This window comes from Nicotiana tabacum, chromosome 1 (genome assembly GCF_000715075.1).
Source record: "Nicotiana tabacum cultivar K326 chromosome 1, ASM71507v2, whole genome shotgun sequence".
In the NCBI taxonomy this organism is placed as follows: Eukaryota; Viridiplantae; Streptophyta; class Magnoliopsida; order Solanales; family Solanaceae; genus Nicotiana; species Nicotiana tabacum.
In genome coordinates this window covers 171,277,583-171,297,547 of record NC_134080.1, presented here as the reverse complement: position 1 = coordinate 171,297,547, position 19,965 = coordinate 171,277,583, and the positions used below count along the sequence as shown (strand labels likewise).

Sequence of the window (19,965 nt, the reverse complement as noted above, 5' to 3'; positions counted from 1 at the left end):
GGCTGCCTTGACAAAGGCAGTTGATGCACAAGGCAAAGCTCTAAAGGAGCTTGCCAGAGAACACAAGAAGATGAGAAAATCCCGGGCATCTAAGGAAGAGGTGAAGGTGCTCCGAGATGAGGTTGACAAGATAATAGCAGACCAGCTGCCTTTAGACTTGTTCTTTGATGAGTTAGTACCACCACCAGCCGTAGTTATACCGGAGCCACAGCAGTAGGAGGAGCCTAGGAACCCAAGGAAGAAGAGGAAGTTTCCTAGCACTGAGGGTGTTGTGATAGAGGTAGCACAGGTTTAGGAGGATACTTCCAGTGCTCCACCAGATATTCAGCCGGTCCATGACCCAGCCCCTATCCCAGCAGCAGAGCAGCAGTAGGCCGGGAACCAGTCTGAGGTTCCCGCCAGTACAGAGGACCAGGGCACCACTGATCAGCCCATGACGACGGATCAGGCTTGAGGAGCCACTCTATATCCTTTTTCTGTTTATATGCTTATTTTGGTAGTTGGCATTGGGGACAATGTCAGCTTTTATTCGTGGGGTGCACCCTACTATTTTGTATTTTGATGGTTGATACATTTGAGATGACTATACATATTTATTTGACTCTTAGCTTATGTTGCTAGTTGATAGTTGGCTTGTACATAACTGTTCATTCCAGATGCTCTCAAACTCTATGTATATATTCATTCCCCCTAGTTGTATATTCTACTCCCCTTTTGTACATATTCATTCGGTTTTCATTTTGGTTTTCTATTTTTCGTTAAAATTTTTCGTTTTAGTTGCAAAGTTAGGCTCGTAGCCTTTTTGTTTTGTTTTGGCATTTGCAATAAGCCCTTGGTTTTCTTAATGCCACGATTCTTTCCAAGGGTAGAGTGTTGTGCGAACCGGGTGGCTCTTCCCAATGAGAGATAGCGTGACAACCTTCTTAAGGATTTGAGTCTGTTTTTTATTTTTCTATCTTAAGGGTTCTTTCTTAATGCCACGGTTCGTTTTTGCAGTCAAAGGTACCTCAGGCAAAGCTTCACTTGGGCCTAACAAATTTGCCTTTGATCCTATGGTCAAAGACATAATGTTGTGCTTAGGATGGTGAAAGTCGTGGCCTTGAGACTCTTGTGTTGACCAAACAGTCATCATGTGGTCGTATACCATTGTGCGCTTGAATCATAACTAAGGTCGTTGTGGGCCCTCAACTCGATATCTTTAGCAATCCTTGAGTGTGTGTGGTGAGAATTTGATTTGCGATTCCAAGTCCCGAGCCGATGGTCTAGAATTTGCCCTAAATGTTTGTTGAGGCAAAATCTTAGGAGAAATTTGGCTTGAGAAGTGATTGTAGTCTCTCCTTGATCCAAAATGCTAAGATTGAACAATTCCATGACCTACCAATGAAATGATCCCTAGTTAACCCTTTTGAGCCTTGAACCTTCTTCTTTCAAGAACCAAAGCTACAAGCCTATACCTATTCTTAATGATACCCTCTCTTGGCACCCAAATCTTCCCTTGAGTAGATGGCAAATATCTAAGTTTGGGGGAGACAAGAAAGGAAACAATGTGGTAAAATGTACAAGAGCAAAAAGAAAAGAAAGGTAATGAAAAAAAAGAAAGAAAAGATAAGACAAAAAGAAAGACCTAATTGAATAAGGTCAAAAAGGGAATTCAAAGAAAACAAAAGTGAAAAAGGGTGTGGAAAAAGGAAAAAAAAAGGAGAAATGTGTTGAATTGCATAATAAAGGGTGACAATGTGTCTCTCTAACCCCTTCAAAAAAAGTGAATACTCAAATGAGCCAAGAAAGTGTGCCAAAATGAATCAAAAGAAGTGCTTAACGGAAGATTGAACCCACTTTTACAAAAATATGTCCTACCATTACCCAAAAGCCTTCACAATGACTCCACAAAAGCCCTACATGATTTTGAGTTGAAGGGAACCTACATTAGTGGATACTTACATAAGGGGCAAGCATATGATACTTAGAATCGGACTTGTGGCCTCTTCCTTGAGAGAGATGAGTGAAAATTCATCAACCTCGGTTTGTGTGTCAATACTTTAAAAGGAAAGGTTTACTTAGGGAGAGTTGAGGATGTGTGAGTTTGCGTTCCATAATGGCCAAAGTAATTGAGAAAAGTTCTTTGATGAAATGTGTCAATCTTGATGCTCTTGTGTCACACTTGATCCACAAGTTTTCAAACTTTAAATGTGTTAATGATTCATTCGCAGTGAGGGCAATTGTTAGTACCAATTGATGTTTGTTGAGGTTACTTTAGGATAAGCTGAAATTGCTTGGATGTTGCCTTTGAGGGGTGGGTCTTGTTTTGTTTGCTTGAGGACAAGCAAAGGTTTAAGTTTGGGGGAGTTGATAAGTAGGATTTTAACATGTTTTATATCCATACTTTCCTGCGCTTTGAGTGTAATTTGCTACAAAATAGTCCCAAAATGCTTATAGATTGTGCTTGATTGCAGGTTTGAGCTATAAAGTGACAAATCGTCAAAGATCGGCTCAAATCGGAGTGAAACCTGCTCAAGTGTCAAAGATCATTAATCAAGGACATTCAGAACTTGGTGCGGACCGCACCATCATGTCATGCGGCCGCACCATAGGAGTTCAGAGACTGTGAAACTACAAGTCAAGCTCATGCTGCCAAAACCATTCATGCGGCCGCACAACAACTTTGTGCGGTCCGCGCCAGTTTTCATGCGGCCGCATTCCAATTTTGTGCGGTCTGCATCACCATCCTTAGAGAGCAAGATTCAGAGGTCAAGCAACCCAGTGCGGCTGCGTGTCATCTTTGTGTGGTCCGCACTAGCCCCGCAGGGGCAGTTTTGTCCAGTTTTTTAGCCCACTATAAATAGAACATTTTACCATTTTTAGGTTAAGTTGGGTACATCTGATAGCTGCTACACTCGTGAGACTTATGTTTTGGCCTATCTTGGGCATTTTTAGCTTAGTTTCATCATAGATTATTGTAGTTTAACATTAGCAATTAATTAATATGGTTGTTTCATCTTCTATTTCTTCATTTTTTTTTTAGCTATGTTTAGCTAAACCCATTAGCTAGGGTTGTGGCTCAATCCTAGTATGGGTAATTAATGGGTGTAGCTTCTTAATGATAGATTGATATTGGGTATTTGTTATTTTGGGTTAATTTTATGGTTTAATTAAGGATTGTTGGTTGCAAACATTGATTCTAGCTTAGTGGGTCTTGACTCTTCTTGAAAAAGAGAGTATATGACCCCAAAATTGACCCAACAAGGAATTAGGGTAGACCCATTAGAAATGGTAGTCCCAATTAACGGGTTAAACCTCGAGAGATTAATCACCCTACTTGAACCCTAGTTGCTTTGTCTAATTGGCCTACCCAACTGGTCTCAAGAGAGTCAATTGGGCAAAATCGCTCTCTCTACCGAGAGGTGTGAGAGTAGGTATAATTGTGCAATAGTTATAACATTGATCCCAAATATGTCAATCTATTATTAGTAGTCTCTAACAGTTAGTTAACCACCTAGGTGATGCCACGACCCTAGTGCCTTTTTCTATATTAATCACAACTTAGAACATATCCCTTCAGCATAAATTAGCTTAAATTTGTAGTTGATAATAGTAGTTATTAAACAAAAAACCCCAAAAACCTTTAGAAGTACAATTAGGAGCAAGCACGCATTCGTAGTCTGAACAAATACGCAACTCCATTCCAAGTTCCCTGTGGAAATTGACCCCGATACCACAATTCGGGTAAAAGTCTTAGCGCCCGCTCTTCCTACCGTTGCGTGAGGTTGAGTTTGTTGCGATCAGAAACTAGGGCAGAATTTTAAGGAGGACCCTCAAAATTTCGAAGTAATTTCAGCCGATCATCGCAAGCAAAAGTCAGAAGCATCAACCCATCAAACTGGGGTAGAATTTTGAGGGAGAGAGGTTGCAATGTCTCGAGTTACGTCGCAATCATCGGTTCATCTGAAACGCTACCTTAATTATATACTTATGTCATATTTTGACGAAATCATGCATGTTTATTACTAAAATTGCTTTTTTTAGCAACGCTACCCCAATGATACATACAGTATCACTAGATCAAAGCCGAGCAGGTCAAGCAAAACCAGCGGGTATACGAACTAACCTCCCCCCTCTACAAAACTCATGATTTTTCTTTGGATGCAGGCACTTGGATTGCGAAATCGTCAAATATACTATACACTCATGGGATAAACATTATTCAGGAACACGACTCTCCAAACCGTTACACTTGCAAAAATTTGCTATCAGCATACACCGGTGATGACCTTTATGTCCCAATGATCCCAGTAATCACAACACCGCAATTTTCTATCATCTAAGAAAGCTCTACTACCGTTTGCCATTTTATTTCTTGCATAAGGCTATTATTATGCCTTCCAAGGTTAAGCTCTACCTTCATCTGTATTTGCATTGCATAAGGCTACTATTCTTCCTTCCAACTTGCATAAGGCTACTATTCTGCCTTCCGAGACTAAACGCTGTCTCTATCTGCATTCTTGCATAAGGCTACCATTCTTCCTTCCGAGACTAAATGTTGTCTCCATCTGCATTTGCATTGCATAAGGCTACTATTCTGCCTTCCGAAACTAAACGCTATCTCCATCTGTATTCCTGCATAAGGTTACCATTCTGCCTTCCGAGGTTAAGCTCTACTTCTATCTGCATTTGCATTGCATAAGGCTACTATTCTGACTTCCAACTTGCATAAGGCTACCACTCTGTCTTCCGAGACTAAACGCTGTCTCCATCTACATTCTTGCATAAGGCTACCATTCTGCCTTCCGAGGTTAAGCTCTACCTCCATCTACATTTGCATTGCATAAGGCTACTATTCTACCTTCCAACTTGCATAAGGCTACCATTCTGCTTTCCGAGACTAAACTTTGTCTCCATCTACATTCTTGCGTTAGGCTACCATTCTGCCTTCCGAGACTAAATGTTGACTCCAGTTGCATCTGCGTCATTGCATAAGGCTATTATTCTGCCTTCCGAGGTTAAGCTTTACCTCTCTTCGCATTTCCATCTTTGCATAAGGCTAGCATTCTGCCTTCCGAGGCTAAGCTCCACCTCCAATTTTCTTCGAGACTAACCACTATCTCAAGCATCGTTTATTTCCTTTCTCTTACGGGCTAAGCTCTGCCCTTCAATTCGCAAGACTAAGCTTTGTCTTGTCCGCATCATGCTACTGCATCTCAAGGGCTAAAAGATCGCCTCATACTGCATCTCATGGACTGGAAGATCACCTCATACTACATCTCATGGGCTGAAAGATCACCAAATTATCCAAAGGCGTCATCGTTCGGAGGCACCATCTTTATAACTCGTGAACACCATGTCATGGCCTGAGGATCCCTTTTGATCTTTTGCATATCATTATTCAAAGGCATTATGGTTTGGAGGCACCATCCTCATAGCCCGAGAGCATCATTTCATGGCCTGCGAATCCTTATTGTACGTTTCATGGCCCAGGATGGCATGGTCTAAGGACGTCATTCTAACCATCCGAAGACAACATTCATTGTCCGACGGGAATTTGCATCATATTTAAATTTATGCGTGATATACGCTTGTATTATTTCTAATTGCAGGTACACCGGCAAGCAACGACCATCCCGGCAGGAGAGACCCCGCTCTAGTTCCCGCAGCCATGTCGAACCTAACCATTCCCACAAGCCGTCCGCTCAACCCGTCCTATATATTGCGTCGGCTCTTGAAAAATCTCCATCGGCATACTCCGTCGGCGGATCATGAACTACATATGGCCTAATTCCTGTAAAACCAGGGATATGTAGGCAGCTCAGAAAGCCAAGTTGTGGCCTAAACCTCTTCGAACCATTTCACTCGGTCAAAATTGACCATCATATCTTTACCTGACAACTCTTTCATCCTTCCCGGGTAAAGAGGGGCAGCTGTTGATACCCAATTTTTTTCTATATAATTTCAATATGCAAAATAACTTCAAAATGGCATATATATGCATATGTAAGCAACAAGTGTTTTTATTATTTTTCCATAATTTTTAAAGTTTTTTAAACCAATTTATTTCCCTTTTTTATACATAAAAACCCAATAATTATTTCCAAATTTATTATTTTGGTAATTAATTTGTTGGAATTTTATATTTATGCTAAAATATAGCTAATATTTTTGCATATTTTTAAAAATTTATTTAGTATTTTTAAGCTAAACTGTACATAAATGCAATATTAGCCCTTTTAAAATTCAATTGTGTTTTATATTCATAAAATTAAGTCCTATATTTTTAAATTGTTATTTATATGTCATAAATCATTTTGGTGCTTTTAATTTATTTTCAGAAATTAATTTACTATTTTTTATAATTTAAAAATGGGAAAATTGGCTATTTAAATAATAGCCCAATTACATTTTCATTTTAGCCTAAATCTGACCCCAAATTAAACCCAATTTTCTAGCCCAATTCCCATTCAAACCCGACCCCTAACCCAATTAAACGACCCAACCCGGATACCCCACCTACCCGCTTTAATCCAAGCCATTGATCATTCAGATCAACGGCCAATATTCGCCTTTTTCCATTTTTAACCTTAAACGACCCCTAAACCTACCTCATTCTTCACCAAACGCTGCTCTTGAATCTCTATTCTCTCCATTCTCTGTGAAACCTCACACGAACCCTAGTCGCCGCCATCTAATCCCTCCTTAATCCACCTCATCCCCTGCCTAATCCATGGCCTCTCATAGCCATTGAACATGTGTATCATCCTTCTATGGCTCCTGGGTGTTTGTTTCTATGGTTTCATGTCCAGACCTCGAAGGGATCTGGTCTAGTCCTTGCTCGACTTCTTTTCATGGCCTTTCTCCGGCCATCCATGACCTTTCTCTGGCAATTCACGGCCTTTCAAGGCAGATCCTTGACCTTCCTGGTTAGATCGGTAACTTTCAAGGTCTTTCTCACCTTTTCTGGGTTTTCCGAAACCCTAATCTTTAAGATCTTTCAATTTTCTTCAGATCTATCTTAGATATGTGTTTACTATGAACTTCTTAAGTGTTTTCGTGAAGGTCTCTCGATTTTCTTTCAAAACAACTCTTCATTTTTCAACGATTAGGGTTTTCCTTTAAGTTCTTTAAAGATCTTGTCTCTGATTTTAATGTTGTTCATGATTTTGCTATGTTTAAAACAACTTGCTCATGTTGTTCATCTATCTATTTCAGCATGTTAAAAACCCTAGTTCCTTTTTTATCCGAGTTCTGAAATTGTTTGCCTAAACGTGTGCTTATTTTAAGTTCTTTGTTTCACTATCTTTTCCTTGTTTGACTTATCTGATTTGAGTTCTTTTCATCTCTTAAACTCGACTACTATCGAAGCCCTAATTTCTTAAAAGGGGTTTTTTCTCACTTATTACTACTGTGTGACCTTTACTTGTTTCTGATTTATCTTACCTGATACTATGTTCTTCTTCACTGTTGACTCTATATGACTACTTGACCTACCTGACTACTGAGCTTAGAATATTTTTCTTACTACTGAATCCTAGCTTATTTCTGCCACTACTGTATGTTTGTGTTATCTCTTTTGCCAATATGTTTGGCCTCGCATGTCTGATGCTTCTGTTCACTCTATTAATATTCTGAAGTGCAGAATCATGTTTCTTCTGTGATTGAACTTGATCTTGGGACTGATTGCAAAAGCTTTTCTTTTATGAACCCTAATTTCACTCGCTTGTTTAAAATTAATTGATTCCTTTCCCTTTACTGTGATGCTTTACCTTGTTGAATCCTTTCCCAAAATAAGTCTATTTTGTACTTACACTTGATTGTTTACTTCATGTTTTTACTGCCCCTTATATGGCAATAATCAATCCGTCCCCAAACTGATTTCTTTCCTTAATTAAACCTGCTACTACCCGTTAAATAGTAATTCCTTAATTAAAGGGAATCACTTGTGTTAATTGATTCTGACTTGCGATTGTTTCCACTTTTGTGTTAAGACTTTACTTATTACCTTGCTTTTCACTCGTTTTCAAAAGCTATAAATACCCACCCCTCTTCTTTCAAAGACAACGAACAAAAAAATTGAGTCAGAACACACACTTACACTAAACTTTCTCTCTTTTCTCTACTACTACTTGTGCTACTACTTTGTCTAGCACGCTGAAAGTCAAGGCTAGACTGGAATATAGCTTATTTCTTTCTTTCTGCACTTTGCTTCTCTACCGATATGTCCTAGTTAATTTTCAAGCATCAACAACAACATGTTTCTTTATCTATTTCAGTTTCTTTCACTCTTTCCTGCTTCTTCTCATGTTTATGCCGTCAAGTTACATTACCGTAATATGCTCTCTCCCCTTTTAAATTAATGTTTCCCTGTGTATGTATTCTATGAGTCACTTGTTATGTGTTTGCTGACTTATGAATCCCAAACCCCATATCCCATCTATGTGTTTGTGTTCTCTGGTTGGTTTGTGGGCATGTTAGCATCAGATATTGCTACGCATGACCCAAACATGACTCTTTCTGGGGTCACATGCTTCATACAATGTACTTCCAAAACCCCTTTGTATAAATACTGATTCTGTGTAGTTTGAGTTTTACTACTGTTGTTTCCAAATCACCCTTACCACTTACTATTTTCAACCCAGTTTGAAATAAATCTCTGTATTCTGCACTTCCACTATATTCTTAGAACCTAGGTTTTGCCCCTCTTGTGTGAGCCTTGCCTTGGGACCCTTGAGCTCCCTCTGAACTTGGACACTTAAGGGTTGGCCCTTCCGCACTGCACTCATTTCTGTCTGGTTATGCAAACCTAGGTGTAAGCACTGCCCGGGGTCCCTTGAAACCCTTAGGGAACTTTGACACACTCAGGTGTGAGAAAGGCTTTGAACATCTTTGGCATTTGAGGTAGTTTATTGCATAACTCAGAGAGGAAGTCAAGAATCAGGCTTCTTATGGTTGTAAATTCTTATTTTGCACTTTTTTGATGTAATTCAGTCATTTTTGGTCTGTAATAATTTATAACAAATATTGGGGGTGGCTAGTGAAAAGGGATGGGGTGATTATGCATGCTTTAGCTATTAGAAGGGTAGATAACATGCTTATATGATCTGTTTAATAAATTCTGCATGTTTTACTTCCACACTTAGATAACATGCCTATAGGATCTGTTTAATAAATTCTACATGTTTTACTTCCACACTTAGATACCATGCTTATAGGATCTAAATGGCTATAATCGGACATCATGCCTACAAGGTTAAACTTAGCTTTGAAATTAGATGTCATGTCTATAAGATTAAAGTCAATATTTTTATAGAAATCATGTCTATAGGAACTTTGTTGTGATCAAATAAATCCTGCCTGTTTCATTTCATGATCAATTAGTTACCACGCCTATAGGACAAAAATCAGCCTTTAATACTTAGAAACCATGATTGTATGAATTAAAATCAGTTATAATAGAAATCATATCTATAGGATTTGAAACCAGTTTAGTTAAAAACCAGTTTGACTCATACTGTTCTGAATCAATTTGAGCAACCTACTCCTTTTATTAATACGGTTTAGAAAGCATGCCTATATGATCCAAATCACCTGTTTAAAAATTAACCGATGCTCTGCTGCACTCTTAATCAGTAATAGATATCATGCTCATAGGACATCACCAATACACACTTTGGCAAGCCTTAGGTAATAATGATAAAACCGAATTCGCCTTTGTTAATTAGCAACTACTACAACCAGCAGGCAGGACTGATTCGGACTTCTTATCTAAGTTATGTAATAAATTGGTCTGCTTCAACAATTAAAACACCCTGCCTTAGTACTTTAAATTCTAACCCTAATTGTGTTTAAGTAATGCTATTATGTGCATTGTCTGTGGAGGTATATATGAGCCTGTATGTTTCCACTAATATGCAGTCCTACGTGGTTTGTATGTCACCTTAGCCTTTTTACCTTTAAAACACAAGAGTCAGCCTAAAATCCTCCCTCTTATAGGAATAGTAGTCCTAAATTCCTCCGGGACTGATAGGAATGGGACGGATCATAGCACGCAATAGAGGTCGAGACCAATCCGTGCTTTAATACCTTAACGGGGTGGGAATGGTAGATATGGATAAGATGACCGGTGTGCTAATACCACGTGTATCCCCTCTTCTAAGGAGTGTCATACCGGGTATCGCATTGATGTGATCCATATTATAAATAAACCTAGGACCCCCCTCATTTTTATAGTATCAAGTATTTGTGGAACTGTAACTCCTTTTCAAAATTAGCCTTTTAATAATTGTGTTCAAACTCTAATGTGTTCAAACTTAAATCCCCACTATTTGAGCCTATATTTTTTTGTCTGCTAATTGTACAAAATTCACAAAACTGTCTGGGTTGGAACCACACTTGTGGATCCTGAGGGGAGCCTAACACCTTCCTCTTAGGATAATTTCAAGCCCTTACCCTATCTCTGGTTATCAAACAAACTTACAAATGAACTCTATAGGTGTCCTAATGCACCTTAAATCATTAGGTGGCGACTCTTCAAATGCAATCCCAGTTCCCAAAAGGAATGAGTTGTCCTACCCTAAAAAGGTCATAAACCCGATTTTTCGATGCAAAGAGGGAAAAAGGGGGCGCGACAGGTATGTGCCGGGTTTGATTTTTGGATTATTTGGGATTGATTTGGAAGGATGATTTTTGTTTTAGAAGCTTAAACAGTAAGAGTTTACCTGAGTTTGACTTTGGTGTAGACGACTCCGAAATGGTATTTTGATGATTCCAATAGCTTCGTAAGGTGATATTGGACTTAGGCGTATGTCCGGATTAGGATTTGGAGGTCCGTAGGTTGATTTGATGTATGTTGATGAAAGTTAAAAATTTGAAGGTTTGGAATGTTCATAAGTTTGACCTGGAGTTGATTTCGTTATCGGAGTTAGATTGTTGTTCCGAGAGTTGGAATAGGTTCTATATGTCATTTGAAACTCGTATGCAAAATTTGAATTCATTCTCAATTGGTTAGTCTTGAATTGGACGCTTCATCCGAAGTTTGAAGTTTATGAACTTAAGAGATTGATGTTGATCGATGATTCATGGTTTTGATGTTATTATATGTGATTTGAGGCCTCAAGTAGGTCAATAATATATTTTGGGACTTGTTGGTATGTTAGGACAGGGTCCTGAGGGGCTCGGGTGAGTTTTGGGGTGATTTCAAACCATTCTTGGCCACTTTTAGTTGCTCGCTATCACGAACTTTTGGAAGCATTCGCGAAGAGCAAATTGCTGTTTGGGCACTGTGATCGCGATCGCGGAAGTCTCTCCGCGATCATGTAGAAGAAATTTCTGTTGTCACATGACTAACTTTGGAAGCATATATCATGCAATCTATAAGGAATTTGGAGATGATCTAAAACTGAAAGTTGTAGCCTTTTGTGTCTAGTTTTAAGAAAAGCAAACTGTTTGTCATTTGGAGTTTCGTATGAAAAGTTATGGCCTTTATACTAAAGGTTGTCTAGCAGAGTTTGGAAAGCTTTTTGGAATTTGTTCATCGCGATCATGGGAACACAGCCGCGATCATGAAGGGTAAAAACTGAGCTGGAAATTTGTTGAATCGTGATCACGAGGTTGGAGACTGCGATCGCGTAGAAGGACCCATGTCAGTGCATTAAAACATCAAATTTCGGGATTTTGAGTTCATTTTCTTCACTTTTTGAGTTCTTGGAGCACAAGTAAGGCGATTTTGGAGGATATAAACACCCAAATCTTGAGGGTAAGTAATTTTATCTTTGTTTCTATTACATATTTTATTTTTCCATGGATTATTACACCTAAAATAAGGATTTCAAGAGAAGAAATTTGGGGGTTTTGTCTAAACTTTCCTAAAGTGAATAATTGAATTTTGAACATCGATTCGGATTCAGATTTGCATGAAATTATTATGGTTGGACACGTAATTGAATGGGTTATCGTATTTTGTGAGTTTTATCGGGTTCTAAGGTGCGGGCCCGGATTTGAATTTTTTTTTACTTTGAGTAAATGTGGAAAGACTCGATCTTTATCATTTAGAATTGTTTTCTTAGGCGTTATTTGATGTTTTTGAGTTATTTATCTAGATTTGAGCCGTTTAGAGGATATTTCACACGAGAGGGTCATTTTAGAGTAATAATTTAGTTTCTTTGAAGTAAGTTTCTTGCCTAACTTTGTGTGGGGGAACTACCCCTTAGGATTTGAGTTGTTTGTGCTATTTGTGTAATGTGAAAGTCGTGTACGCGAGGTGATGAGGGCGTACTCGGTCTTATATGTTGAAATTGACGGTTCAGACTCTTAGGCTTCTTTCATGTATTTATTTGAAATTGTTAGCGCGTGTTATATTTTTATTTGTCATGTTTACTCTCACATGCTTGATTTAATGTTGTTGTTACATGTCATATCCCTACTTGTCAAGTTTACTCTTATATGCGTTATTTGGGGTAGTTACCTATTGTTATGTGACCTCCTTTATTATTATGTTACTCTTAATTGAAATTGTTATTACATGATATCCTTTCATTGTCGGGTTATTCTCATACATGTAGACGTAGTTTCTAGTTCATGCCATCTCTTTCATTGTTAGCTTATTTCACACAGTAGAATTTGGAAGTTTGATATCATGGAAATACCTACATTATTGTGTTTCTTCTTAAGCAATTAATTGGAGTTGAAGTTATTAAAAGTCATTAATCTATTTTAATTGAAGTTTTGTTTAAAGGGAGTGTTGATCATTGTTGAGTTACTTTCCCATTTAATTTGTTGTTATTAAGATTCTATTCACATTATGTTTGAGTTGTGGGCTATGTGATATGATTATATATTTATCGTTGTTTTGGAAAGATTGTGGCCTATGGGCACTTGTGGTACGAGTTGATATATCATGTCATTGTGATGGTAGCACATGTGAATTGTGGTGTGGATTGATTGTTGTTATGCGGAGCATAAGGATGGCATCTCACTATTGTTGATTGTGCGAAGTGATACGGGTGGCTATTGTGTCATTGTTCGGGTGGAGCGATAAGGGTGGCTATTATGCGAAGTTATACGGGTGGCTATCAGAGTGATACTGGTGGCTAATGATATTGCCAGGGCGGAGTAATACAGGCGGCTATTAGACAGATAAGAATGGCAATGTCAGGGATGATGTGTGATGGTTGGGGGCTTTATGTTGATGATATTCGTGTGATGGTTTGATTTTCCTTCTGTATATTATACACCTTACGTGACTTGTTATTTTTATTGAATGATATACTCGATGTCTTTGATATTACTGTTGACTTGGGCTGTAATAGTACCCTCGCACAAGCATACACCGTATCATGCCACTTATACTAGTTCAGGAGTACGAAAACTTGATATTTATTGATCATGCCCATGTATTTTTGTATTATCTGCTTTTATTGTGATATTGAGCCTGTTACCATCCCAGGCAAATTGTGATTGTGAGCTTGTAATCATGCCGGGCAGATTGAGATATTGACACGTGAGTTATTCGTGCGGTGGTGATTAGAAATGTGGGCAAAAGGTGTCGTGAGGATATGACTATGGTTAGACTCGTGGCTTGTGATTATGAGATGAGGTATCTCAGGGCAATTTGCTATGAGACTTGTGTTAAAACGGGGTTTGATTAGTTGATTGTCATTTTTTCCCTTATATGTTATCGCTGATACTTTAACAGTGTTCTTATTACTTTATTATTTATATCATATGTTGATACGTGTTGTCATTTACTAATTTCTATTTATTAGCTTTATACTTTTATAATGCACAAATTATTTTAACTAGTAGGTGTCTTAACTTGTATTCGTTACCACTCCACCGAGGTTAGTCTTGATACTTACTGGGTACCGATCGTGGTATATTCGTACTGCACTTCTTCATATTTTTTTGCAGATTCAGGTATTGGTGATATCGGACTCAGGCAGAGTTAGCTTATAGGTCGTGAGGATTCAAGGTAGAGTTGCTTGGTTGTCGCAGTCCCTTAGAGTCTTTTCTTTTATTGTATTATCAGCTTGATATCCGAACAGTATTGTATTTCAATTTTTGAGATATTCTATGTATTTAGCTAGAGTTCGTTACTCTGTATTAGGTTGTGGTGATTTTTGTCGCGTAGGCTTATTTTACATTTATTTCGGTATTTATATAAATCTCTGATTTTAAAATATCATGGTTAAATTGGCTTAACTCTTGTAAGTAATCGACTTACCTAGTCTTAGAGACTATGTGTCATCACGATGCCTAAGGCGGGACTTTGGTTTGTGACATTGTCGATGTTGGTATCACAATCTTGATTTACTCTCTGCTCAATGAATTTATCGTCCACAAGGCTAACTAATGATTACTAACTATTCTGATTTCATAAACTCGTCTTTATCTTATTACATATTTTCTTGGAATTAGTATCAAACTAGACAATCATTTTTATTCTAGTAGCAATTCCTTGACTGTGATAACCCAAAAGGTCATCTCTTATTTTAGAAGTTAAATATGTGTTCCGAGGCATAAAAATCTCCTTTTGTCTCTCCTCGATTTGCATGCACAGTTTGAGCATATATACGGAAAGCCCTTATGTGAAAATTTTTAAGAAATAATGAATTTTGGCTTAAAAGATATTTTTTGTTGACTTCGGCCAACTTTTTTTGTAAACGGACCTGGACTCGGGTTCTGACAGTCCCGAAAGGTCTGTAATAAAATATGGGACCTGGGCGTATTCCCAGAATCAAATTACGTGGTCCCTAGCCCGAGAAATAAATTTTTGAAGAAAATTGTTAACTGAAAAATATAATAGTTTATGAAAATTGAATAGTATTGGAACTTGATGGAGTCGGGCCCGTATTTTGGTTGCGGAGCCCGGTACAGGTCCGTTATAATATTTAAACCTTATCTTTAAAATTTGGTGAGAAACGGAAGTAATCTAACGTGATTCGGATCTTTGGTTGAAAAAATAGGAAGTTTGAACTATCTTGAATTTTTTTTGAGTTTTGGTGTTAAATGCGTTGTTTAAGATGTTATTTTGGCAATTTGATCGCACGAGCAAGTCCGTATGATATTTTTAGACTTATGTGCATGTTTGGTTTGGAGCCCCGAGGGCTCGGGTGAGTTTTGGATAGGCCACGAAGTGTTTTGAACCTTAAGGAAAATTTGCTAGTATTGCAGGTTTGCAGACTTCGCATTTGTGAAGTCTGGCTCGCAAATGCGAGCACCATAATTTCGAAGAACTATCGTATTTGGGATGACTGGGCTGGGCAGGGGACTTTCGCATTTGCGAAGTTTATCCTCGCAAATATGACATTAACAGTGATCGCAATTGCGAACATTTAGTCGCATTTGCGAAGGCAGCAGGTCAGGCCAAGCTTCGCATTTACGAAGCATTGGTCGCATTTGCGAGTTCGCAATTGCAAACCTATGATCGCAAATGCGATACCTGCAACTTCTAACTTATTTTCTTCAATCTATTCCATTTTTTTTACAAAATTTTTTCACAAAATCGAGGGATTTTCATGAGGGGATTGGGTGTTTTTGGGTAGAATTTAAGAATTTCAAAATTTAGGGATTTAGACCTCAAATTGATGTCGGATTCCAAAACCAATTATATATCTGGGCCCGGGGGTGAATGGATAATCGGATTTTGATCCGAACTTCGAGTTTTGACCAAGCGGGCCTGAGGTCGAGTTTTGACTTTTTGGGAAAAATATTGGAAAACCTAAAATTAAGCATTGGAATTGATTTCTTTAGCATTTATTGATGTTGTTAAGTTAATTATGACTAGATACAAGCGGATTGGAAGTGGAATCGAGTGATAAAACGGTAATTGAGGTTTGATTGTGGCCGTGAAATCGAGGTAAGTGTTGTGGCTAACCTTAGCTTGAGGGATTAGGTATTTTTTGCCCTATTTGCTACTTGTTAGCTATTTAGTACGACGTATAGGTGTGATGACGAGTATCTATATGTTGTTGTCGGGTCATAGCATACGAGTGAGTTCTATACTTGTAACAGTTGTGTTTCTTTTTACGTATATTTCCTCCTTAAGCTAGTTATTGATCATGTTAACAAGTTTTGCTATGTTGTTTCTGATTTGGACATTGGGGGAGTATTGACTCAAGTTGAGATTTCTATTGTGAAATTAAATGATGAAACAGAGTTGTTTGATTGTGATTCCTTTGCCAGGTTGTTGTTGTTTTTGTTGTTGTTATGGTGAGGAAGAGTGATAAAGCATGAAGGGTGATGTCGTGCACATTAATACTTATGCATATGGTGAGGAAGAGTGATAAAGCACGAAGGGTGATGTCGTGCACATTTTCGTTTATATTGATGCATATGGTGAGGAAGAGAGATAAAGCACGAAGAGTGATGCCGTGCACATTTCTATTATTCATATGGTGAGGAAGAGTGATAAAGTACGGAGGGTGATGTCGTGCACATTTCTATTATTAATTGCATGGTGAGGATTGAGAATAAAAGCACGAAGGGTGATAACGTGCATTTTCTGTTTGCTGTGATTATTTGTTGTTATCGGTCCCAGTGCATTAATTGTTAATTTTCGTAATTACTGTGATTTCTTATTCTGGTAACCCCATAGCATGTTGCCCCTTCCCATTAATTTCTGTTTAGCTTCTATTATTGTTATTCTGTTAGTATGTTATTTAACTGCACAGGTTTATGTTGGTTGTCGTGTCCTAGCCTCGTCACTACTTCGCTGAGGTTAGGCTCGGCACTTACCAGTACATGAGATCGGTTGTACTGATACTGCATTCTGCACTTTCTATGCAGATTTTGGTGACGGACCTCGTGAGTAGAGTTTGGGTGGCTGCTTTCAGTCCACCGGAGACCAAGGTAGTCCTCAGCGTCCGCAAGCCCTGGTGTCCCCTCCTATCTTATTTTATTTTTGTTTTATCTACTTTTGAGACATATGTATATTTCTTTGTTCAGACCATTTTCTCTAGTATTCGTAAACTATTCGTGAGTTGTGACACCAGTTCTGGGTGGATTCTTATTACGGTTTTCGTTATTGGCATAAAGATAATCTTTAAAACTGTGTTCTTCCGCATTTATTTTCGCTGATTTACTTTTGTAAGTTTTAATTGTTAAAAGATAAAAGAAAAATGTGAAATATTTTGTAACGTTGGCTTGCCTAGCGAGTACAATATTAGGGCTATCACGGTCCCGAGGTGGAAAATTCGGGTCGTGACATTGACGCACAAAAATCATATACTTTTCTTTTTATTCTATCTCAAAAAGAACATCATACTTCCTTATTTAGAAACAATTTAACTTTATATTTATCATTTTACCCTTAATAACATCACTTATAGCTATACAAATAGTGAATTCGTTAATGTTATTGTTGTTTTCGTAATCGATATACGTTGGTATCCCAATCCTTAGCTACTAATAATGTTTACTAATACAGTAGTTTTATAGTAGTTACTCCATTTTTACTACTTTTTGCTCAATGAATTCATTGTCAGCATTGCTCAATGAATTCATTAACGGACAAATGTGTGATACTCTTTTCTTTTTATTTTTTCTTAAAAAGAGAGTCATACTTCCTTATTTAGAAATAATTTAATTTTAAATTTATTATTTTATCCTTAATAAAATAATTTATAACTATACAAATTTTTATAGCTTATTTTTAGACCACAAATTTTAAAAAAAATTCTTTATTTTAAGATTTCGTGGATCGGAGAAGTAATTAACAAAAAGGGAGTACTATAGTAGTATATTACTGCATAGTAATGGTACAACAGAGAGGGAGTTTCACGACCCCAGGTTTATTACATAAACGGACCCTCAAGAAAACTATTGCTCAACATATATCTAATATAAGCTGCTCAACATATATCTAATATAAGTAACATATCATGGCCATCTCCTTCACTCGTTGGCATTATTCCTGACACCGTGCTGCTCATTAATAACTGATTCTGAAACAAAAAACATAAAAATAAAAGTCATAAAAAAAGAAAAAAAGATCAGCACCTTTCCTCAGTCAACAGTCCCGCTAGCTATTAATATACAGTCAATTAAAACAAGAGTTCTTATGTGAAGCATTTTCACGGTAACTTTTTCACTCAAATTCAGTTTCCTTATTTTTCTACCCTTTTTATTTTCTTCACATGTACAATCTCAATTTCATAAATCAGCTTTCCCTCTAAAAAGATTTTTTACACTATCAGTATGATTAACCCGTTATGACAAGTTATCAGTATTATTTTATAAACTACTAGTACCCCTACTATCGACAGTAAATAATAGTTATCTTTTAACTTGTATGAAATAATTTACAGTAACACATAAATGTTAAAGCAGCAAAAAAAAAAAATGGAACTACTTACGCATCCATAGATCGATTTGAAGTGAACATGCAAATTCGTTTAAAAATAAAAAGGAATTAACTTATTAACACTCATAGCGTAATAAACTTTTAAGAAGTCAGGTTACGGCCAATTGTAATTAAAAAGTTTACTTAACTTGTAGTAATTGCTTTCTAATAAATTGATATTCCAAATATTTTTTTATAGTTTCAGTGCATAAAACTTACGTATCACAATTGATGGTCTTGGAGACGGGGACGTCCATGGCGACACCACACTTAGAAGCAAGAGCCTGAGCAGCATCATCTTTAAGGTTTGTGTAACGGTTGGCTGCTGCCTTAACACAGTTACAAGCTGTCCTTCTGTCATCTGTGGTTGCAGCCATTCCTTTCAAGTTTTTCACCCCACTGCAGCAAGCTGCTCCTGGCTCACCACCTTGTAAAAGATCGACAATCATAAAATAAAATGAAGAATTTAATTGAGGCTTTTAGATAGAGTGGAGAAAAGAAAAAAGATTCAGAAAATGATAAAACAAAATTCACCGGCTTATATATATATCTTAAAAAACAAAACATGAGCTACAGTCAAATAAAATAAGAGTTTATTTTTTTTTATTTTTTAAAGTTTTCGGGTCATGTTTGTTATGAAAAGTTACCATGTTATTGCATAGAACTTAATCAGGTAATACTTGACTAGGTACAACAATTAAAATAGAAAGAAGAAAGACTTTTAGAGCTTATAATCTAAACATGTCATGACATTTGCATGTATGATTATAAAAGAATATCATTAAAGGTAAAATACAAAAATTGAACTTAAAAATTTTGAAAACATCCTCTTGCATAAAATGCAGGGCAAAGCTGTGTATAATAGACCATTGTGGTCCGGCCCTCCTTCGGACTCCGCGCATAGCGAAAGCTTAGTGCACCGGGCTGCCCTTAAACTTAAAAGTTTCCTAATATTATAGAAAAAGTGTCCTTTTTTTTAAAACAAAATAGAGAGTGTCGTTGCATAAATGGATCAAAAGTGGTATATGTGTTAGTGCACATAATAATTTTAACTCATAAAATAACATACCTTGAGTAAGATAAGGTACACAAGGAGCCAAAGCAGCGTCCACTTGACCACAAGTGATGGCCTGTGCTGGTTCAGCTATGAACTGAACTAACACAACAATAACTGCTACTGCAACAGCCTTCATTTTCTTTCTTTTTTGGGATTTGAGGGGACTTTAGTTATATGTCTTTTATATATATGTGCTAAAATCTCTTTGCTGTTTTTCTTTTTTTATTTGAATGGCCTGTATTTATAGTGGATTGGAGAACGGGAAAAGGTTAAACGGAGGATAAGAATGTGTCAGGATGTTGCAAAATTAGTTATAGTAATTTGTTTTTTCTTTGATTCAATACGCCATATGGTGTGCCTAATTTAGCAAAGATGACGAATTATTAGCAGCTGACTGTGGTCCCTTCTTGTTGCTCTTATGCGACAGCACATTTCTTCAGAACTCTCGTTTCATATGCATGGATAGAGTAAGTAACAGAGTTGTGATATGATAAACGGATAGATCTTTTCACCCTTAATCATAAGTCTCGCGCTTGGAATAAAAAGAATACTGATAGGGAGCTCTTCACCCTTAGAAAAACAT

General features: G+C 37.3%; 1 protein-coding gene across 1 annotated transcript; it reads right to left on the bottom strand.

The window, feature by feature from the left end:
• Window positions 1–17,695: 17,695 nt before the first annotated feature.
• On the bottom strand, window positions 17,696–19,610 carry LOC107812012 (non-specific lipid-transfer protein 1-like). Its single transcript, XM_016637024.2, has 3 exons — window positions 19,395–19,610; window positions 18,545–18,752; window positions 17,696–17,927 (listed from the first exon to the last, which is right to left on the bottom strand). The coding sequence occupies exons 1-3, from the start codon at window positions 19,516–19,518 to the stop codon at window positions 17,915–17,917; spliced, it is 345 nt and encodes a 114-aa protein (XP_016492510.1). The 5' UTR covers window positions 19,519–19,610; the 3' UTR covers window positions 17,696–17,914.
• Between the last annotated feature and the right edge of the window lie 355 nt (window positions 19,611–19,965).